The sequence below is a fragment of the Oreochromis niloticus genome, linkage group LG3 (genome assembly GCF_001858045.2).
Source record: "Oreochromis niloticus isolate F11D_XX linkage group LG3, O_niloticus_UMD_NMBU, whole genome shotgun sequence".
Taxonomy (NCBI): domain Eukaryota; kingdom Metazoa; phylum Chordata; class Actinopteri; order Cichliformes; family Cichlidae; genus Oreochromis; species Oreochromis niloticus.
The window spans coordinates 52,332,357-52,356,253 of record NC_031967.2 but is presented as its reverse complement, the minus strand read 5'-3'; the positions used below and the strand labels follow the sequence as shown (position 1 = coordinate 52,356,253).

General features: G+C 41.2%; 1 protein-coding gene across 1 annotated transcript in view; it reads left to right on the top strand.

Moving 5' to 3' along the window:
- LOC100700312 (deleted in malignant brain tumors 1 protein) overlaps positions 1-16,238 on the top strand; it is a 162,226-nt gene extending 145,988 nt beyond the window's left edge. Inside the window, 15 exon segments of the mRNA XM_019360307.2 lie at positions 38-472; positions 1,489-1,875; positions 2,013-2,447; positions 4,350-4,606; positions 4,828-4,984; positions 5,111-5,198; positions 5,270-5,332; positions 10,366-10,565; positions 10,664-10,795; positions 10,889-11,076; positions 12,469-12,620; positions 12,706-12,951; positions 13,034-13,196; positions 14,969-15,055; positions 15,491-16,238. Coding sequence (XP_019215852.1) covers positions 38-472; positions 1,489-1,875; positions 2,013-2,447; positions 4,350-4,606; positions 4,828-4,984; positions 5,111-5,198; positions 5,270-5,332; positions 10,366-10,565; positions 10,664-10,795; positions 10,889-11,076; positions 12,469-12,620; positions 12,706-12,951; positions 13,034-13,196; positions 14,969-15,055 — 2,990 coding nt within the window. The 3' untranslated portion in view covers positions 15,491-16,238.
- Positions 16,239-23,897: the final 7,659 nt, after the last annotated feature.

The following is a 23,897-nucleotide window of genomic DNA, read 5'->3' as shown; positions in this document are numbered from 1 at the left end:
ACTTTCACTTATTTATTTATGTATTGACTGTAAACAGAGGTGAACACAACCACATCTGCAGTTCCCTCAACCACACCTGCTCCAATACCACAGATCTCTACAGCCAATCAGGTCGGGTTAAATTCTACAACAGCAGTGAGCAACAGTGCAGCAGTGGAGGGGCACATCCGCCTGGTTAATGGAGGAAACAGCTCTTGCTCTGGCAGGGTGGAGCTCTTCCACAGTGGGCAGTGGGGGACGGTTTGCGATGATTCATGGGACCAGGTGGATGCTCAGGTGGTGTGTAGACAGCTGGGCTGTGGCAGGGTCATCTCAGCACCACAAAATGCACAGTTTGGACAGGGCACCGGACCCATCTGGTTGGATGATGTCAGTTGCTCAGGCAGTGAGTCAAATCTCACTCAGTGCCAGCACTTAGGATTTGGATCTCACAACTGTGGACACTCTGAGGACGCTGGTGTCATCTGTGAAGGTAAATTTGTGCAGCTGCTTACACTGAAGTGCCACTGCTTGATTATTTGTCCAGGATGTTTAGCTGACAGGTTTGCAGTCAACAGCTATGATACTTTTTATTTATGCTACACTGTCTGACTCACAATCTCTTCTACATTTAAAATATTATTTAAAAAACATCTCTTGGAGCCAAATCTTTTGGAACTGTGAACCCAACAGGAAGTCAATCATTTTCCCTTTAAAATCTAAATTTGGTAGAATTGAACCAACTCTTCTTTCAGCCCTTTTGATGGTAAATTGGGACGCGTCTCAGTTTTTGTTAAAGTGGGACAGCAACAAAATGCAATGTGTTTCCACAGCACTTGAAATTGTTCCAGCTCAAATATATATTATCCAACATGTACCAGCTTTTCCAAGCTCCATGAGAATCACATTCTGGAAAGCCTGAGTAACAATATGTGGTCTCAGTCATACCTGCACCGGTAGAAATAGAACTTCCGGATTAGGTGGTTAAATTTCATCCATTCTAGAATAAATTTTCATTGTGGGTTCCGCAAATGACATACAGCAACATGAAACATAGTGGGTGCTCTGTGACCTCACCTACTGTGCACAGGACGTGACTCTTTTTGGCTCTGAGCAGCAAAATAATATCCGAGACTTCAAAAAGCCATGTGACTGCATTAAATGCCTAAACTGCTGAACAGTTGGGGTGCACTAAAGTGTCAGGGTCCTGTCATCCAATTAGGCAGAATTAATACTGATTGTATTTGAGATATCACTTTGGAAAGTAGACACACAATTTAACTCCAAAATTTCATATTTCAAGGCTCGTTCACACCTCATATTCGATCCCTGCATCCTTTAGTCTGCATGTCAAAGTTTTCTTGACCAAGATTTTGAACCCAAATTGTCCACAAAACATCCATCAGTGTGTGTGATCATTAAAAAGTGTTTATAGCATAGAATAAAAGGTTGTATGAAAATCAGTTAAAAAGTTGCTTGAAATAAAGATTACTTCTTTTCATCCTTCAGAAACTCCCCAAAGTGTTGATCCTTGTTACAACTACGCTGTACTGAATGATGAATGGCGTTCAACAAACAACACAAATACTCAGGACCTACACTGTGATCAATCTATTAACTGGCAAGGCTGGTACCGCCTGTTTCTGGGGAGCTCCTATGCTCGTATTCCCGAGAGGTGTATAGACACAAACAGGTGTGGAACCCATGCTCCTCTGTGGATAACACAACCTCATCCCACACAGCCAGGTGAAACTGTAACTCGCACTGTGTGCAACAACTGGTCTGGCAGCTGCTGCTATTTTAGCTCACACACCATCCAAGTCAAACTCTGCCATGGAAACTACTACGTTTACAAACTTGAGAGGCCATCTGTGTGCCACCTTGCATACTGTGCAGGTATTGTTGCCCCCTAGTTACACTGTAACATATTCACCCTTTTCATGTTCCTGTTCAATTTAACTCTTCATGAGAAAAATGCTCTCAGCATTAGTGCAGTACTTTCACTTATTTATTTATGTATTGACTGTAAACAGAGGTGAACACAACCACATCTGCAGTTCCCTCAACCACACCTGCTCCAATACCACAGATCTCTACAGCCAATCAGGTCGGGTTAAATTCTACAACAGCAGTGAGCAACAGTGCAGCAGTGGAGGGGCACATCCGCCTGGTTAATGGAGGAAACAGCTCTTGCTCTGGCAGGGTGGAGATCTTCCACAGTGGGCAGTGGGGGACGGTTTGCGATGATTCATGGGACCAGGTGGATGCTCAGGTGGTGTGTAGACAGCTGGGCTGTGGCAGGGTCGTCTCAGCACCACAAAGTGCACAGTTTGGACAGGGCACCGGACCCATCTGGTTGGATGATGTCAGTTGCTCAGGCAGTGAGTCAAATCTCACTCAGTGCCAGCACTTAGGATTTGGATCTCACAACTGTGGACACTCTGAGGACGCTGGTGTCATCTGTGAAGGTAAATTTGTGCAGCTGCTTACACTGAAGTGCCACTGCTTGATTATTTGTCCAGGATGTTTAGCTGACAGGTTTGCAGTCAACAGCTATGAAATTTTTTGATTTATGCTACACTGTCTGACCCACAATCTCTTCTACATTGAAAATATTATTTTTTTTTAAAAATCTCTTGGAGCCAAATGTCTTGGAACCGTAAGCCCAAGAAGAAGTCAATCATTTTCCCTTTAAAATGCAAATTTGCAAGATTTTACACTCTTCAAAGACTTTGCACTTGAACCAACTCTTCTTTCAGCCCTTCGTGATGGTAATTTGGGACGCTTTTCAGTTTTTGTTAAAGTGGGACAACACCAAAAGGCAATGTGTTTCCACAGCACTTGAAATTGTTCCAGCTCAAATATATATTATCCAACATACCATCTGTTACAAGCTCCATGAGAATCACATTCTGGAAAGCCCAACTAACAATATTTGGTCACAATCATACCTGGCAGAAGCAGAACTTCCGGATTAAGTGGTTAAATTTCATCCATTCTAGACTAGATTTTCATTGTGGGTTCCACAAATGATAAACAGCAGCATGAAACATAGTTAGTGGGTGCTCTGTGACATCACCTACTGTCCACAGGAAGTGATTCTTTTTCACTGTGAGCAGCCAAATAATATCCAAGACTTCAAAAAGCCATGTGACTACATTAAATGCCTCGACTGCTGAACACTTGGGGCACACCAAAGTGTCAGGGTCCTGTCATTGCATTAGGCAAAATTTATACTGATTAATAGAGTCGTCTCTATTTTTTGAGGCGACTGAGGTCCTTCAACATCTGCCAGAAAATGCTCAGGATTTTCTATGAGTCTTTTGTGGCCAGTGTGATCCTCTATGCTGTTGCTTGCTGGGGGAGCAGGCTGAAGGTCGCAGATGCCAACAGACTCGATAAACTGATCCGTAAGGCCAGTAATGTTGTGGGGATGGAGCTGGACTCCCTCAAGGTGGTGTCGGAGAGGCGGATGCTGTCCAAGATAAAGACAATATTCGATAACACCTCCCACCCACTCCATGACATGCTGGTCAGTCACAGGAGCACGTTCAGTGAGAGACTGAGATTACCGAAAAGCACCACTGAACGACAGGAAATCATTCCTGCCTGTGGCCATCTCCCTGTACAACTCATCCACTTAACACACTGTTTACTGCAACAGCTACACCCTTTTTACACATTTTCAGCTATTTATTAATCGTGACTTTTATGTATAGTGTCTTTTATGTATATATATGCCTGTATATATTGTGCTATTCTTAGTTAGTGTATTGTCTGTCTCTGTTAATGTTTGTTTATAATGGAGCACTGTAACGAAAAATAATTTCCCCTGGGGATCAATAAAGTATTCTGATCCTGATTTGAGATATCACTTTGGAAACAAGACACACAAACACGGCGAAATAGGTCACAGACCCATCCCCTGACACTCAGTCCCTAGTTCCATCAACTGTCTGTGAGGATCAGTCTTTCCAAATACTTTCCACTCTTGTAAACAGTAAACAACACAACACAAAAGTACCCAAACAGGTCTCCTTCATAGTCACACTTTCTGGAAAAGATAATGTAAATCATGTGCTGAAATATGTTAAAAGTTACTTAATATTTTTCTAACTACTGTAATTCCTTAATTAAATACATGTATTACAAGGAACCCAAAAGAAAACTCAAAGAAATTCCAAGAGACCATTACATTCCGGAGGTTGTATCAGTCCATGCTGAAAGTGTGACGATAGTTTAATGTTCCTGTATCCATCTCTTGAACTTGTCATCACATCTGTTTAGACTGTGCAAGAAGTTCCAAACTTTCAAAATTCAGAGGACTTGTAGAGCTGATACTAAGACGTCCTTTCCCTTTTATTTTTAAGAATCTCTACCTGAGGTGTCCAGTGTGGTGGACTCGATCTGCACTGTGACCGGCCCCACTATCATTGACGTCCACGGCCAGATTAACTCCATCCAGGATCGGTGTGCGTACCCTCTGTTCTCGACTCCGTCACTCCCAGACTTCCGTGTTCTGGGCACGTTTGAGGACCGGCTCAGTAAAGATGTGAGCTTTTTGGACAGTGTGACGCTGCGTGTGGACGGGCATTACATTCACCTGGAACAAGGTGGGAGAGTTCAGGTAAGCGACCTACAGCCACAGTTCATGTGTCAGAGTGGAGTCTGATCCAAAGTCCTCCCTCATCCTCTGCTGTGTCTCCTCTCATCTTTCTTCTCAGGGCTGTTAGAAGCAGTTCTTTCAGAGCTGCTGAACTCAGTGGTTGTTGCTGTGAAATCAGCCTGTTTGTGTGTTTGACATGTTTCACTCAGTGTTTCCTCCACTTTGTCTCTGCTGTGATGCAGCTGGACGACTCCACGCTGACCCTCAGCAGCTCACCTCAGCTGGTTCACGGTGTGCAGCTCTCTAAGGACCAAACTGGAGTCACTGCAAAGTTGTCGCTCTCCAACCTCATCATCTCTGTCTTCTTTGATGGCTACACCGCACAGATCTACTTAGAAGGTACAGAAGTTAAAAAGTTTAATTCATGCAACATAAACTGTAAACTGTGCTGTTATTTATTCTTCTGTGTTCGTCCAGTTTGAGTATTGATGCTGATCTGACTCATTCTGTCCTGATCCTGTGCAGGACCTGCTGGTTCATCTGTGGAGGGTCTGTGTGGAAACTCCAGCAGGTCTCTGAGTGACCTGAGACTCTCTGAGTACAGCTCCACCAGGTAAGACCTCATCACAAGCTCACAGTCCCTTGTGTGAATGAGCCTGAACTTTGTTGTTTGTCGCCCTCTAGCTGTGAGATCCAGTACAGTGAGCCTGCTGACAGCACGATCGACTGCACCAGTGTAACTGAACGGTGAGCAGACTGATCCACACAGCATGAAGCATGTGCTGTATTGTTGGATCCATAACATTTGGGGCAATTACCTTGTCTACTTCTTTAGAAGTTTGTCTCTCCAGACCACCAAATTAAAAGCCACAATTAAGACTTGACTTAAGTGCAGATTTTCAGCATTAAGCAAAGGTGTTCAGCAAGTCTTGTATTAACTGTTTACGAATTACAGATATATACACAGTTTGATGTTTTCACAGGCTCAGAAATAATTGGTTCCACTGGAAGGCATTCATGCCCATGCTATAACACTGTCTCCACCATCTGTGACAGATAATTTGTACTTCAGATTATGAACTATTTCTCTCCTCCATACTTCATCATTCTGCTACTAAAGTCTAAATCAGCCTTCTTGTTCATGATTGTAACCCTTAGTTTGCCCCTTGTTATGAAACCGATTTTGGCAATGTTATGGTTACCTTAACAGAAGTGTTCTTGACTAGGTTAGGTACCTGCTATTATCAGGCACTGAGTAGATGTACACAACCATTTAAAAGTTTTAGAACACCCCACTTTTTCCATTTTTTGTTGAAAATTGTGCAGTTTAATGTCTCATTGCACTCTGAAATGAAAGCATAGTACAAATAAGCAATTGTAGTGAAAAAGAAATCATAGAATCAATTTATAGACCAAAATGTATTCTAATCTTTTCACTCATCACAGTAGCCACCTTTGGCAGATATATAACAGCTGAAAACACCAATGGCATTCTTTTTATAATAGAAATCAAATATTATTCAAAAGTTATTCCTATATCTGTTGCATAAGTTCCCGTACATGTTGCATAGGTTGCTCTGCTTTGACTCTTCTGTCCAGTTCATCCCAAACCAGCTCAAGGGGGTTTAAGTCTGGAGACTGTCTTGGCCACTTCATGATTTCAACCTTACCATCCTGTTCTTTTTCCTGAGGTAGTTCTGGCATACCTTGGACTTATGTTTTGGGTCATTATCTTGCTGTATAATGAACCCCTGACCAACTAGGTCCACAGGGTTCAGTGCTAGGACCAATTCTGTTTACATGATACATGCTTCCTCTAGGCAGTATCATTCGAAGGCATAGTATACATTTTCACTGCTATGCAGATGACACCCAGCTCTATCCATGAAGCCAGGTAACACACATCAATTAGTTAAACTGCAGGAATGTCTTAAAGACATAAAGACCTGGATGGCCGCTAACTTTCTGCTTCTTAATTCAGATCAAACTGAGGTTATTGTACTCGGCCCTGAAAATCTTAGAAATATGGTATCTAACCAGATTTTTACTCTGGATGGCATTACCTTGGCCTCCAGTAACACTGTGAGGAACCTTGGAGTCATTTTTTGACCAGGATATGTCCTTCAATGTACATATTGAAGGACATATGCTAAAGCATATAGTCAGGGCTGGATCAGATGACCCTGAATCCTCCCTTAGTTGTGCTGCAATAGGTGTAGGCTGCTGGGGGATTCCCATTATGCATTGAGTTTTTCCTTTCCAGTCACTTTTCTCACCCAACATGTGTTAATAGACCTCTCTGCATTGAATCATATCCGTTATTAATCTCTGTCTCTCTTCCACAGCATGTCTTTATCCTGTTTTCCTTATCTCACCCCAACCAGTTGCAGCAGATGGCCCCGCCCCTCCCTGAGCCTGGTTCTGCCAGAGGTTTCTTCCTGTTAAAAGGGAGTTTATCCTTCCCACTGTTGCCAAAGTGCTTGCTCATAGGGGGTCATCAAGGGTTTGTGATCGACGTACGCGGTAAAGCTACAACCCTTGAGAAAAAACGAAAATGCCGAGTCGCGAGGTGTAGGGCCAGACACTCCCTGTTGAAAACACTGTATTAACTGTCCCTGAGCGTACCACTGAAAAAGGCGTGCATGTGGTACAGGGCCGTGCAGAGATGTTTAAAGGGGCAGGTGCTTAAAGTTAAAAAGGGGCACATTGAACCAGGCTGAATAACAACAACACACATTCATCAAGAATCTAATATGGGATTGCATCATACTTTATCACTGTTGTGAGGTGGCGACAAGGCAAAACAACCGTAGCCTATGTTTTACCTGATGGGTACAATGTTGCTGTTGAGGGGTTTCTGCTGCTCCTGCTGCTGATAGTGCTGGAGGGCAGGGCTGTGTTGATCTGAGACTGTAGACATTAAAAAGTCCATAGGAGAGATGGTAGCTGATTAAACAAGTGTCATGAGATAATAACACAATGCAAAGATTGGTGACAGCTCTTGGAACCATAAGGCAACAAAAAACTGTGAGAAATAAACTAGGCTGTGCCTAAATGCTAAAACTGAAGATATTAGATAGTGTTCCCTCCCTGCACCATTAACAAATGGTTCAGCCCATAGTAGCAAGCGATGCTTATGATTGTGCCAGAGCACATTTTGAACAACACCATGGGAATTTCGGATTTTACACAGGTGGTTGGATGTTACACTCTGGAAATGGAAGGAAGGTGAGTGTTATTAACCCTCTGTGGTCCACGCTGCACCTCCAAATCACATGACTATGTTAAGCTGACATAGCAAAAAAGCTGCAGCCACGCTGAGTCTCTATTTCAGCCCACATTGAAATTTCGGACTTCAAAGTTTTTACATTTTAATTACAGGCCAGTAAATCCAGAGTCATGATAATATATATAAGCCACGCTTTTTACTAAATACTGTCGTCACGTTTTTGTGTGTGTGTGTGGGTTTTAAGCATTTTTCTAAGGAAAACAGTAAAGAAAGGAAAAAAAGCCACCTCTTTCCTATCGGCGGAAAAATGCACCATGTCGACCAATTTTTTAAAAAGTCAACATGTGGGATTTAGTTGTTTAGGAAGAGGGAAAAGTTTTGGGAGTGACGGTAACGGCAGCGAGACAGAGCGAGCAAGTGAGAGAGAGAGAGAGAGTTTTTAGATGTGTTAGATTTGTGACATTTAGTGTGGAGTGTTTACTTAGTGTGTTGTGTTGTCTTGTGTAGTTGTTCTGTTGTGTAGTCGTTTTGTTTTGTGTGTCAGTGAGGGCACTAATGAATGTCACAAAGGCACATTTGCAACGTAAACACTGTCACTAAGTAGAAAACCAGCGGAGTGATACACCTCCTGTTGTCAGGCCTGCTGGTTTATCCCCGTGCTGTTCTCCTCTGTCTTTTGGTGGACAAACTTTTTTTCTTTTTTTTTACTGTGACACATAATTTGTGGGGCATCTTATTGCGACACCTGATTGTTCTCTCATTTTAGTTTTAGTAATATTTTTAAATGGTTGTTGAAAATGAAAAAAAAAAACGGCAGGTGTATTGGCTGCATTTTTGGATAAATAGTTGTATATGTTTACAAAATGTACAATTTATATTTGTATTTCAAGTTATAAAAATTTACTCAACATGTCTGTGGTTTTTTTTACAGTAAAAAAATACTACTAGGATTTTAAGTTCTTTGTGTGATTTCAGATCAGTAATAGTACTATTAATAGTAATAGTAGTACTAATGCAGTATGTCAGTGAAAAAAAAAACTAAATTCAGTTGAGCTGAAAAGAATGATACCAAACAAGGCAAGGGGGAAAAAATAAAATGAAACAATTTGAGGGTGAAATACAAACGTAAACTCAAAAGGAGTCAAAAATGGCCGGTTGTATTTCAGACCTCAGTGGGTTAATCCAACAAATCATGAAAAATTAGGTTTAAATTTATGTTCATGACAGTGCAGATTTCTGACATTTTGTGTAATTTAAGCTGTAACAATGTGATTGTTTTCTAACAAAAAACAGTGTGAAACTTAAGTTAGACTTGTGTTTGTAAATGAACCGCCCCATGTTGTGTAGCTTTCTGGATTTTATACTTATTGGGCTACATATTTATTTATTATACAGGCTATACAGTACATAAGATCAAAACTTACATGTTTTATGTAACTAAAGTGTGTAATTATGTGGGCTATAGACAATAATTAAGTTATAGACTATAACGTGTATACTTACTGCATTTGAATCATTTTAACCATATGTAACCACCTGCATATGTGTTTGAAAAAAAAAAAAGCCTTGATTTTGCCACCCCATTTGATTTCTTTGCCACCCTCATGCCACCCTAAGAAAATTTCTCTAGATCCGCCCCTGTCCAAACACAAATGTTGGAAAGCATGCCCGGAGGTCAATAAAGTAGCCCGTACCAGGGGCTCAGCAGCCCGAGTAAATGAGATATGAGATCTAATCAATAAGATGAAAGAAAAAGACCTCAGAGAGGTTTTATGGATGTGATGAAGGAGGACACGCAGAATGCTGAAAAAGGAGGAGGAGAGGACAGGGCGACATGGTGGCAGATGATCCACTATGGCGAACCCCTAAAGTGAAAAGCCAAAATTTAATGTAATTCTTGTGTCAAGTCCCTTAACCCTTTAAAGCCGGTCGGAGCGGGCACGCTCCGTTTTGCGTAACTATTTTTAAATCCCGGTAGCACTGCAACCATGTAAGCTAGCGCAATAATTCTTTTTGCATATGAAACTGGAGTTTTGAGGGATAAGCCTCTTAAATTTCTCTAACTAGAAATATATGTTAAAAAACAAAAACGATTTTCAATTTTTTTGTAGTTTATTGCACTTTTTTGCAATTTATGTAATTAATATACACTTAATGCATACATATTATTAAAATTTGGGCTATAATGGTTGTATTGATGTATAGCAACTTGAAATGCTCCCAAAAGTGGCACTACAGCATGTAAAAATATAATATAAGCTCTGGTGGATTTGGTTCTTTGGTAGGTCTTAAAGGGTTAAATGAAAGCTAAAACTGCAGTTCAGTCAGATCTTTATGTATTTACATGATTTTATTTAACAGCCATTCTGGTGGTGTACGAACAAAATTACAAAATAATTACAGACTTAACTAGATTTTGATCTGCCATAAATTACCATCAGATGAGCACAAATGCAAGATAGGTAGTGTGTGATAATTAGCTGTATTTACAAAACTGATTATGGATGATCATTTTATTGTCTTCAATTTTGTTTTTCCATCTGTGGCACAGCTGTAATCTCCTGAAGGAGGCGCCCTTCTCCTCCTGTAACAGTGACATTGACCCAGAGCCCTACATAACCGCCTGCACCGACACTTTGTGTAAATATCCTGCAGTGGACGGACTCAACTGTCAGTTCCTGAAGGCCTACGCCAGAGCCTGCAGTCTACACAACCACACTCTGGATGGCTGGACATCAAAGACCGGCTGCTGTAAGACCTTAATAAGCTCTCCTTTGTTAAAGACCTGAACTGTGGATTTTTAGAGCTCACATGTTTTCAGGATAATACATCAGTGTGTTCCTCTGTAGCCTCTGAGGCCTTCTGTCAGGACAGGACCTGCAGCGATCACGAGTTCTGCGGTGAGAAGACGGTCGGTGGTGACACTCGCTGCTTCTGTCGGGCCATTTTTGCCTCCAAGTACCAAGAAAACAACTCTTTGGGTACGACAGCTGTGACATCATCATGACAACAGGGCTGAATAATGGAGGAAAACTTCTAACTGTGATTTTTCTGACTGATATTGTGACGTTCAGGTGATCCAACAGTCTGCAAGCAGAACTCTGCTTCAGTCAGTCTGGTCGGTTGTCTCCTGGAGGACAAAGGCATCAACTACTCTGTCTTACACCTCAACGACCCGACCTGCAGGGGTCAGGTGGACGAGCTCTCCCACATGGTCACCTTCAGCTTCAACAGCAGCAACAGCTGTGGGACGGTGGTCACGGTGAGTTTCATCTCCTCCTCTTTACCTTCTACAAGCAGCCAAACATCTTCCAGCATCTGCTGAGCTTCTCCTGCTCTGCTCTGTTTTGGGATCTTTCTGTGGCTTCAGCTTCACCTCTGACCTCTCTGGCTTCTCATCATGTTGACGATCTGTGTAGTTCATACACAGAAGCATCCAAGTACGAGTTTCATTTAGTACAGGGAGAAACTCTCTAATGTTTGTTTCTCTGTTTGGAGAATGGTATATCATTCAACTTTAACCCTTTAAAACTGGTCTGAGCGACACGCTTCATTTTGCGTAACTATTTTTAAATCCCTGTAGAACTGGAACTATGTAAGCTAGTGCAATTTTTTTTTGCATATGAAACCGGAGGAGTTGTACTTACATCTTATGCCATCAGCTTGTCCTAGGTCACGGTTTCCTTCCACATATAACTTTGCAAAAATTGCATAAAAAACACTTGCAGCAACAAAAACATAATATTCCAGAAACATGCTTTGCCGATCCGATCAGCTGTTCGTAACACTTCCTACGTTGGAATAGACATCAGCGCGAACTATCGCATGTCCGCCATTACCTGCCCGAAACCGGAAGTGACGTCATTTTCCTCGGAAATGTAGTTTTTTAACTTCAGGGCCTTATAAGCCTATACTGGTGTTTTTAAAAGTTATGTTTGACTTTGTGTCTGTCGTTTCTGGGATGCTTACAACTGAAATTGCACTGCTGGAAATAGTTTATTTTGATGCATATGCTGTTTTTTGCAAATTTGCATTATTATATTTATTTTCGTTTTTCCTGCAGTATATAAAAATTGGTGTATTTCCAAAATAAAACTATGAAAAAACTCAAAATAAATTTCTCGTGGTTGGAAACTATTTTGTGCAACTTTATTTACAATTTTGAGGGATAAGCCTCTTAAATTTCTCTAACTAGAAATATATGTTAAAAAACAAAAACGATTTTCAATTTTTTTGTAGTTTATTGTACTTTTTTGCAATTTATATAATTACTATATAGTTAATGCATACATATTATTAAAATTTGGGCTATAATGGTTGTATTGATGTATAGCAACTTGAAATGCTCCCAAAAATGGCACTACAGCATGTAAAAATATAATATAAGCTCTGGCGGACTTGGTTCTATGGTAGGTCTTAAAGGGTTAATTTAACACTTATATCAGCAGATATAAGTACCAGGTCAGAAATAAAAGTTGGATTGGTAGATTCCTGTTTCTTTATATTGAACGAGTAATCATAATAGCTAGTAAGTTGTTGAAACAGAATAGAACTCAGTTGATTGCTGATGCCCAGCAGTAAAAAATTATACACTCTATAACTTTAAAATGAACAGATTTGTTTAGTGACAACATCTGACTGTGTGGCTTCACAGACCAACAACAGTCAAATCATCTATAAAAACATCATCATGACCCAGAACAGCTCCTCTGACATCATCACTCGTCACGACCAAATCTACATCGACTTCTCCTGCGTCCAAACTCAGCCGGACATCAAGACTGCCACCTTCAGGATCAGACACAGGTGTGTGGTTGAATTTCTTTAAGATGTGAAGCTTCTCATGAGGTTTGTGAGTCAGAGAAAGCTGAAGTGTGTTTGTGTTCTGCAGCTCTGTGATCCAGCACATCACATCTGGAGTTTGGGATTACACTCTGACCATGAACACCTTCACCGATGCCGGTCGCACACAAGCTGTGGACTCCAACACTGAAGTGCAGCTGGACCAGAAGATCTGGGTGGAGCTGAAGACTGACGGGCTGGATGGAAATATGGTTGTCATGGTGACCGACTCCTGCTGGGCCACAGACCAGCCATCACCCGACAGCACTCCGAGATACGACCTGATCATAAACGGGTGAGACAGACTCAGAGAGTCATGTGGTTTTGATCTCTCTCATGGACTCCTGAACAAAGTGTGTTTTCCTGTCTGTGAGCAGCTGTGCCAACCCTGCTGACCAGACTGTGCAGGTGGGAGCAAACGGACTGGGAGCCTCCAGCTACTTCTCCTTCAACATGTTCGAGTTCACCGGGGGCTCTGGTGAAGTCTTCCTGCACTGCAAACTCCACCTGTGTCCCAAACAGGAGAACAGCTGCCTCCCGGTACAGCATTCTGCCAACACACTACACTCATACTCAGCAGCATGTGTTAAGCTCTATAAAAAAACACCAAATCTGCATCTTAAAGTTTTATTATTGCTACCCAAATTTTATCATGCCCTTAATTTTGCATGCACCTACTCCTACATTACTTAATTTTAAAGATGTATTGATATTGCATACACCCACAGGGTGAATTCAATCTCTAAAATTCTTCCACGGCATAGATGTTTGCATCACGTACTGAGGAGTGATAACCCAAATGCAGCCTCGTTAGCAGAGATGGACAGTAACCTGTTACTGTATTCCGATTACCTTTTTCAAGTAACGAGTAGAGTAATGGATTACCATTGCAAAAAAAGTAATTAGATTACTGTTACTTTCTTGTAAGCATGCTGCGTTACTGTGTTACTAAACCATGATTGTGTTGGTGAGAGTGTCTCATGACAATGACATACGAGTGTGCGACACACGTGGCAGCAACAGAAGTGTACAGATCAACAATGGATAATATGGAGTGTGGGAGAGAGTACGACCATGCAGTATTTAAAGCTTGGAAGTACTGTCGTTACTTTGAGTTTGACTCCGTAAAAAGTGTCAAAAACATTAGAGTCCACTGTACAGTCAGTGTGGGACGAAAACGCCTATCTACAGCAAAAAATTAAACTTCAAATCTGAGCAAGTACCTAGCACACTGCCACGGGAATGTGGAATTCACAGAGAAACCCCCGGATTCCTCCACTGACATGAGCGCTGCGGCATCGGGCAAACCTCCGCCTGTCCCACTCCTGCTAAACAGGTGAAAATAGATTTAACCTCCTGAGACCCGAACTCTTTCATGGCATGCATTTTTAACTTCTCTTTGCTATTTGGGCTGATTAGGACCTGATGAATGTAAAAACAAAGCATTACATGATTTATTTATTTTTTACCTGATTTTTGTTTCTGAGAAAAATGAGATCCACATTTGAGGTCATTCACTTAAAATTTTGATAGAATAGTGGCAGTATAATGTCCTCAGAAGTGGATATCTGGACATTGTAGAGCAAATTTTAGTAGTTTGGTCTAGAAAACCCAAAATGTGATGTCCAGATGTGTAGACGCCAGGTCCTAGGAGGTTAAGAGCGACAGGCAATAAAGGAAAGAGGAAATGGGTGGAGAAAGGGGAAGAGCTGAAATTAATTAAGCCAAAATGATACAAACAAAGCAAATCTAGTACAAAACATTGGACTCTGGGAATTACAAAGTAAAATAGAAAGTAAGTCTGCTGAAAAAAAAAACTTTTAACACAAAGACAGGGGCTTGACAAAATGAAAACATAGAACACGACTTATCAGGAGACCAAATGACAATCCTGAGCTCAGAACGCTGAAAGACTAAAAATAACAAAACCTGGCCCACAATAGTAAAGCCTTAAGAGAACAATGAAAAGCAAACTAAAAACTCTTTATGAAAGTCAGAAAACTCAAAATTCCCCAACAGAAACACACAGGCCATGACCCTTTAAATGTATTATTTCACAGCTGAACTAGACTGTGTCTTAATTTGCTTTACCACCCTCATGTATAATTAGGTTTAGCCCTCATGTCTTTGTTAAACATTCTTTTTATTTATTCTTGATGCTCTTTTATGAAAACAGAATAAAACATTAAACTGGTCCAATTAAGGGATTCTGACACAAAAGCTATAATGTTTGTTCTCAGCAGATTCAGTCCTGAATGAAAGGATCTGTGTTGATGTTCTAAAGTCTGGACTTTGTCTCTCTTTGTCTTTAGACTTGTCCTGGAGCTGCTCGCATACGCAGATCTGCCAGGTCCAAATATGAAGGTGAAGCCTTCATCAGCATGGCCTGGACTCATTAGGTGAGACACAGTCTGCTGTTTTAGATCATCATTCTGATACCTCTGCTGATAGTTAGTGATGTTTATTAGCAAAATGATTCAGACAATAAATTTTACAAACACACGTCAAACCGCACCAATGGTGGTTGCAAGGAAAACTACAGCAATATTACTTATTCTATCTGAACTGTGACTGAGTTAAAGCAAATCATTTTTTTAAAATTATGCCCACTATACACTTGCCATCTGATGAGTTATGGCAATCTAAGAGAGAGAAATGTCCTGGTTGGTTGTCTCTAGCCCGACAGTCCAGGATCAGAGCGAAGGTCCATCTCAAAGGCAGATGATGAGCAGATAAGAGGGAGAAGTGGGAAATGACTGGCTCAAAAGAAACCAAAGGCATATGATAGAGAGGATGGATGGTTGTTCAGCAGTCACACTGGTTTATCTTCTCAGGTGGTTTCCACAGTGACTCGGACTGACTGACAGGCTGCCAACCTCCACAATGATCCCTGCCTCTGGCCCTGATCTGGATCCTGGATGTGTAAAAGACTGAGCTCTCTTCTGGCTGCTGTGAGGAATGTGTGAACTCCAACAGCTGGAAAAAGCAGCTGTTTTAGTGGACAGGGCCGAATTGTCATCTGATCAGGTGTAGATGATTCTATGCCTGATATTTACCGTTTTATTAGTAACTTGGTGAAGGGAAGTGTGTTTTTTGATATATAACCAAAAGAATATATTTGTGTTATTAACACTCCTCAAACATCTAAAAGCAAAGCTGGTTGCAATTCAGGACACCTGTAGGTTGTCAAATGTATAAGAGTCAAGACTAACGACTTGTTTGACTTGTGAGTTCCTAAATACACAAATCTTTGTTCACAGGTCCCACATATCCATAAGCAGTAATGCTTTCAACAAACGAAGTATTTTTACTTCTCAAGTTGTCTTAGTTGAATTTTTTTATTCATTTGACAGGAGAATATGAGGATGAGAGTAGAGTTCAAGAAATCATATGGTTTGGGGGCTTAATAGGTAATTGAAAATTGATTATTCACCAGGGTGAATCATTGAAATTGTATAAAAAGTATATAAGTATAATTTATTTTCTCATTCTTGGTTTTCCAGCTGTCTTCTTTTTTTAAATTTGATTGAGTTGAGTTCTTATTTTTGCCTTTGAGTAGTCATTAAAGTAATCTAAATATGAGTGGATGCAAGAGGATACAAAGGTGTGAGCTTCTCTAAAATTCTGATTTGGTGATCAAACATATCACTGGACAGAGCACAAAGATTTACAGATGCATATAAGTATATAAGTAAAGACCATAAATAAAACCACTATGTGACAGCATACAAACCCAACATCAACACCCACGATTTACCTGAGCCTGAAACCACAGCGCAGAGTTAAAGTTAAAATGCTTTATTTTGTAACTGGTTTTAGAGGCCGCACTGAGAATTATTGCTGCATTCACATTTTTTGTTGTTGTTTTTGTTGTTGTTGTTTAACTGTTTGTATGAAAGACAAAAAAGAAAATAAATGGTGAGGGTAAAAAAGAAGCTTCAAGTATTCTTCGATAATTTCAACTTTCTGGCTAAGTAACTATTCAGCCTGAACTCTAGTAACTGCTGTTTTAACAACGATTTTCCATATGACACGTGACTCTATTCACACTGAGCATAACATAGGTTTATGCAGGCTTCAAAGTCAAGCTCACGCCACAGTCCCAACAGATCAGTTCAAGGATGACGCGAAGGCATAGACCAGGGGTAGGGAACGTTAGTCCTCGAGAGCCAGTGTCCTGCAGGTTTTAGATCTCACCCTGGGTCAGCACACCTGAGTCAAATGATTGGGTCATTACCAGGCCTCTGGAGAACTTCAAGACATGTTGAGGAGCTAATTTAGCCATTTAAATCAGCTGTGTTGGATCTGAGGACACATCTAAAAGCTGCAGGACACCGGCTCTTGAGGCCTGGAGTTCCCTACAGCTAGCATAGACCCTCCGCCACACACACATCCAAAACAAGGGTAAGCAAGGCAAGCAGTGTTTGTCCAATGAAATCTAAAAATTAGATATAGATATTGTACCAAAGTCAGAGTAATCTTTTTTTTGTCTACTCCAGTATTTTTACCCATAAAGCCACTGATTTCTCCATTGCCTGATTGTATCCATCCTACACATGACTGCCATCTTGTGGCTTCAGTTAGGTATTGTATGTAGTGTAGGATTAACTCTAAGGCATTTTCATTTACCATTTTAACAGACAAATTTTCTCTTACCACCAACACAAGACAAAAATGTTAAAGAACAGATTTTAAAAGATTTTAGTCACTCGTTTCACCTCTCATCCGAGAAGCTTCTTCAGTTCTAAGGTCAAATTGTCACGGTTCTGGGTCGGTGACCCAGTGTACAAAAGGCCAGCCAGTCGGCAGAACTTACGAATGGAGCCACATCTGCTGAGTAAATATATCAGCATACAGCTGCCGGTTAGCCAATCAGCGGTGAGGCAACCCATCCTCTTCATCAATCAGAAGACACAATTCTACCTCATCATCACACACAAGCTTCGACGCAGAGAGTTCGGTCGGAGCTGCAGGTGGGGAGAGTCAGCAGACGTTTACTCACCGTGTGGATTTCCGTTCCTTCTTACCGTGTGTTCACACTAGTGATGGGATTTCCGGCTCTTTTTAGAGAACCGGCTCTTTCGGCTCCGAACCGGCTCTTCAGGTTGTTTTGTTGCTTTAATTAATTTATTATTAACAATAATATAAAATTATGCACAAAAGGAATTACTAATGTAAAAGAAAGTTGTTTTATTTATATATGTTTATATATAAATATATGCGGTGGCCCCTTGAGACAAAGCATGTACAAACTCCAAAGCAAGTACAAACTCCAAAACACATTTCTAGCTTTAACTGAACTTCCAAAACAGAGCTACCTAGATCACTTAAATTACACAATTGAAAGCATATGTGTATTGTTTGTGTATTTATACACAAGCAATCATATTCAAATAATTTAAAAAAAAATGTTCATTTACCTGTTACTACCACACACCAAATTGCTGGCTTGTGTAGCTACTAGGTAACAAAAGCTCAACACTTTGTCCTTCAAGATTAGTCGACTCATTAGTTCTCAACTTAAATCCCTTAAACTCTCTGACAAATCTCTTGAGCCTGGCAATGGCTCTCACCACTCTGGACCAGTCAGAAAATTTAGTTAAACAGTTTACCATTGGATTCTGTTCTCTTGCTTTAACATGTGCATGAGCATGTGCTCTCCGAAATTCAGGATCAGTAGTCTCAGCTTCTCAAACCATTCCCACTTCATGTGGGAGATTTTGCTGCCAAAGGAAGTTGGGTCCTTACAGCCTGTTAGATTCTTTAATTTGAACTGGAGTCAATCCTCTTGAGGCTCCATCAGCTGAGTTGTCTTCAGAGTTGACATATCGCCATTGTTCAGGTTTTGTGCTAGATCTTATTCGCTGGATGCGGTTGGCCACGAATGTTTGGAACCTTTTAGCATCATTGTTCACATAGCCAAGGACCACCTTTGAGTCAGTCCAGTAATACTCTTGCACATTTTCAATCTCCAGCTCGCCTCTGATGATATCACCAATGCTAAGGTCACAGCTGAAGATAACTCAAGCCTTGGGATGGTTGTTAGTTTGGTAGGGGCTACTCTTGCTTTCCCCAAGACAAGTGAACAACTTATCTGTCCTGTTTCACTCACCGCTTTAAGGTATGATCATGCACCATACCCTTTGAAGGTTGCATCGGAAAAGTTGTGAAGCTCATATAGTGAGACTTCACCAAAGTTTGATGGAAGGTAGCTTCTTGGAATCTTTAGAACTGCCAAATGAGGCAGATCTTTGAGCCATGACTCCCATTGTGGCTGGATATGCTCGGGGAGAGGTTCGTCCCAGCTTACCTTGTCTCTACACAGTGTTTGAAGAATCTGTTTGCCGACAAGTAGGAATGGAGCCACGGAACCTAGTGGATCATAGACTGAGGCAACAGTTGAGAGAACCCCTCTCCTTGTCAGTGGGTTTTCTTTTACCACCATTCTGAACTGAAATTCATCCGCCTCAACAAACCACTGAACTCCAAGTGCTCGCTCGATATGAAGTTCTCCTAGAGCCATGTTTAGATCTTTGGTCTGAGCACATTCTTGTGGTGGAATTGTTGCAATCAGACCCTCATCGTTGGATACAAACTTATGTAGCCATAGATTTCCTGTTTTGCACAGAGCTCTTGATTCTTTTACCAGGCGTATGGCTTCAGCAGTCGACCTTACACTTGTCAGGCCATCATCTATATAGAAGCTTCTTTGAACTTGATGGCTTCTTTGCTGAACTTGCCTTGGCCTTGTGAAGCTAGGTATTTCAGTCCTAAGCTGGAGCAACCGGGGGATGAAGCTGCCCCAAAGAGGTGTACCTTCATTCTGTACACTGAGGGTTCAGAATCCAAATCACCTCGATCCCACCAGAGGAACCTGAGATAGTCTTGATGTTCCCTTGCAACGTGGAATTGGTGAAGCATTTTTTCGATGTCACACATTATGGCTATAGGACTCTTTCTAAATCGACACAACACACCAACTAATGTGTTAGTCGGTCTGGACCTGTCAAGAGATGGTCATTTAGAGAGGTTTCTTGGTAGCGCGCCGAACAATCGAAAACCACACGGATCTTCCCGAGCTTGTGGGGATGGTGTGGTATGTACCATGCTGGCTGGTTGTCTAATTCGAACTGTGGCACCTTCTCAGCATCTCTTCCACTTACGATTTCATTCATGAAGTTGACATAGTCCATGTAATATTGTTCATTTCTCCTCAGTCGATGCTCTAATGAGCTGAGCCTGTGAACTGCACACTGTTTATTGTCTGGAAGATTAGGTTTGTCTGTCTTGAAAGGAAGCGGAAATTCATAGTGGCCATCTTCCTTCTGTCTTATTCCAGCTTTCACTTTAGACAAAAAGAGGAGGTCCTCCTGAGAAACTGGATTATCATCTGTTGAGTGATCTGTGAAATCTGATTCAAGGGTCTTAATTATGTCAAGTGGGTTGATCTCTTTGACTTGAGTCCTGCACGCAAAGTGCACTTCCTTCTTTAGCTGAACTGATGGATGCACAGTCGGTGTCACTTGTCGTACTATGATTCTATGACTGAATCCTATTGGATCGCTGCCATCGCTTGAATGTGAGCAACCAACAATGCTCCAGCCCAGATCAGTCCGCTGTGCATATGGATGATTTTCGTCACCAGACAGGATCTCTCTTGGGAGGAGGGCTTGTTGACAGTTGTAGCCTATAAGAAGTCCTACTTCGCAATCCAACTGTGGTGGAATCTTTTCTGACAGTTGCTCTAGATGTGGCCATTTTAGAGCTGTTTCAGAGGTTGGAATGTGCAGCCTGTTTACTGGGATAAACTCTCATATGAAAACAGGTGGTAATGGGATCCTTTTCTCTGAGTTGTATCCTCTTGTAGACCTGTCAGTTTCTGACATGGAATAACTGTCGACTTGGCAGACATTGTGGACAGTCGCACACTGACATTCTCTCTGTTTGTTTTCAGGCCTTGAGCTACTTCATCTAGTATGAAGGTGGTATCGCTCTTTGTGTCTAAAAGTGCATAAACTAGCAATTCTTGATCTGGCTGCTTAACAGATGACACCCAGACTGGCAAGATAGAAGATGTTTGTGTGCTTAGACCCTCTTGGATAACTCTGTTGGAAGTGGCTGTTGTGGTCCTTTCTGTGGTGTCTACCTTGTCCTTTGAAATTTCACCTCCATTTAGGTACATTGGGCTTTGACATTCCTTGAACTTATCATCATGCAAACATGTCGGGTGTCTCTTTTGGCATTTCTCACACGTGCCTTTGTTATCACATTTTCTTGAGTGATGACCAGTCTTCAAACATCCAAAGCAAAGATTCTCTGTGTGTACAAACTTAACACGATCCTGAACTGTCTTTTCTGTGAAACTTCGGCATTTGTCTAGGATGTGTCCTGTCCTTTTGCAGAAAACACATGATGTAATACTGCTCTGTGTTGTACTTGTGGTCAGAGTCTTTGCTCGAACTATTTGGCTTCGTGGATGCCTTGGTTTCTCGCTTTCAACTCTCTTAAGTGCTTGTATTGAGGAAATTGGATCGCAAGCAAGATCTGCTTCCTTCGATAGGAAGTCAACAAACACCTTGAATGGTGGGTACTCAGCTCTCACTTGTCTGACTTCCATCACTTTGGTTGGTTTCCAGCTGGAATCGCAATCTAGCAATTTCAGCAGAATCCTCTGACTCTCAACGCAGTCATTCAAGACCTCCAGCATCTTGACATGAGACATGGCAGCCTCACAGCTCTTGAGAAAGTCTGCAGCTTGCAAGCATCCTTAGAACCTATCTTTGGCCATGCATGCAGCTTGTCTCTGAGTGACTTCCCAATTAGGAATGGGTCTCCGAAACATTTCTCTAAAAGCTTCCAGGTTGAGTTATATGCTGCTTCTGTGCCCAGTAGAAGAAATCCTTCCACGGCCTTCTTTGCTGTGCCACCTAAGTACTTTCTTAGGTAATATAGTTTTTCATTCTTTGGGATGTTCTTCCTTTCTATTAATGTTTCAAAGGACAGTTGCCAGTCTTTGAACTTCAAGGGATCTCCTGTAAACACCGCAGGCTCTGGTGTTGGGAGCCGATTTGCACTCATAGCTTCTACTAGTACATTGACCAGATCTAAGCTATTCTGCTCTTGAGGCCTCAACACTGAGGCTGGAGGAGACTGAGGTAGCTGTTGTGGACAAGAAGATTGACTTGTGACTGCTAGGGATTGAGGAATGAATGGGGGACTTGATGCATTGAGAGAATGGGTTGTGACTGGAAGTACTGTGGAGTCAGTGACTCTAAGCTCTGGCAGTACTTCACTACCATACAATAAATCAGTTGCTTCTATGTTTTCTTCAGCTTCATCATAGACCCTCACTCGAGCTCTAGCAGCATTCAGCTTCTTTACTTCTTCTAGGCGTGCAAGTTTTCTACGTTTATCTTGGATTGCTTGCTGTCTGGCTAGGTTCTCAGCCTCTAACATTTGAAGTTCTGTTTCTTCCTTTTCTTGCTCCTCCAGCACTGCCAAGACTTCCTGAGTTGCAGCAGCTTCAGCTACAGCCTCTATTCTTTTGACAGAGTAGCTGCTAGAGTGGGTAGAACTACATCCTGATTGACGAGACAGTGGTCTAGAAACAGAACCTGTTGAGCCTAGAACAGATCCAACATCAGGCCAAGACTCTTCATTTTTATCTGCTTCATGACCTTTAAGCTGTCTCTCTTTTCTTTGAATAATAAATTCTGAGAATGACATGCATGTATCAACCCTGCACCGCAGGTCTGGTTCAGGGGTTTGCACTTGATGCAGCATACCTATATGAGACACATTTCCTGATGTTAATGTTAGAGTTTCTGCAACTGGCTTTTGGGGCTGTGCAGGACTCTCTCTTCCGGAAGATGATTGAATAAAAAGAATATATAAATGTTTTAACACACTCTGAGTCGGGTTTTCTCTGTTCTGTCATGGGGATCAAAGAATCGGGGTTTAATATTTGGTGTTTCCGCCCGGTTCTCCTTGCAACAGAGAGAACAAATGTGGCCGAAGGTTGGATCTGATATGAGGCGAACAGGAGACCGGTCTAAAAAGATTTAAAGGTAGGCACAAACCTGTTCAGAGAAAAAGCAAATCTGTGCATATTGGATGAATTCTAAATTATCTGTTCACTGAGTTGATGATCTTAACTATTAAATTGGCTCAGTAGTGGTAAAACTAAAGTCTTGACAATAAAGTAAAGGTTTGAAGTAATGATAATGAAACTTTGAAGTAATGAGAAACTTTGAAGTAAGGATAATGAAACTTTGAGAATGACAGTACTGAGTTAAAAGGTAATATGGTATTTCATGGTAAAAGAGAAAAGAGACCAATGTATGTTTAAGATAACACAGGATCATAGGTAATTGGTCATTTTATGGGTTTAATAAGTGTCAAGTTCAGAGGTGGAAACTGCCTCCCTTCTACAGACATGTAAAAGGGGCCTCCAGGTATGAGGATTATTCCAGGTAGCACCTGCCAAGACTTGGGACCTTGGTTTTAAAAATAGCTAATGATCAAAGGATCATTTTTGTAAGCACTTATTTGGTCAGTAGAAAACCGGATTTCGGGCATGGGAATTCTGAGGAATAAACCTTGGGTTGGTCAAGGTTTTTAATTGATTTAGTCTGGAAGTTTACAGGTGAAAGACGCTGCCATAGAGCAGGTCAGAAGCGTCCAAAGGTAGACGCTTCATACAGTAGGTCCGAACCTAGTGTTGGACTCTACTAAAATTTGTCAAAATTGTGTAGGACTTGGTCGGATATCCATCTGCTCAGTGTTATAAGATGTCTTTGTAATATAAAATAAGTATGTTTGGCATTTAAATGAACTTTGCAATTTAACAGTGATTTAAGGCTGGAAGAATGCTGAGAGTGTGTGTTGAAATGAAAGTGTGCATGTTGTGAAATCCTTTTCATCATTGGTGATTCTATAAATATATTGTTGTGAACATTGCTGAACCTGTGGGTTTTCAGATGCTGGTTTATGTATATTAGAGCCGAATGAATAAAGTGTTGACTTGTTGCAGTGAAATTTGATGAATTGATTTTTCTTTGGGTCATACTGAAGATATTGTGTCGGCCCCAAAGCCTGGGCCATCAAAGACAAATATCTCTGTTTAAATAGTAAGTTTAATTAGGCAAGAATATCAGCAATAAATGCTGGCGTGTTTTATTTTTTCCATTTTGGTATGTGATGTGAGAATTATTAGAGGTTTTAATTGTTTTTCTTTGAGTT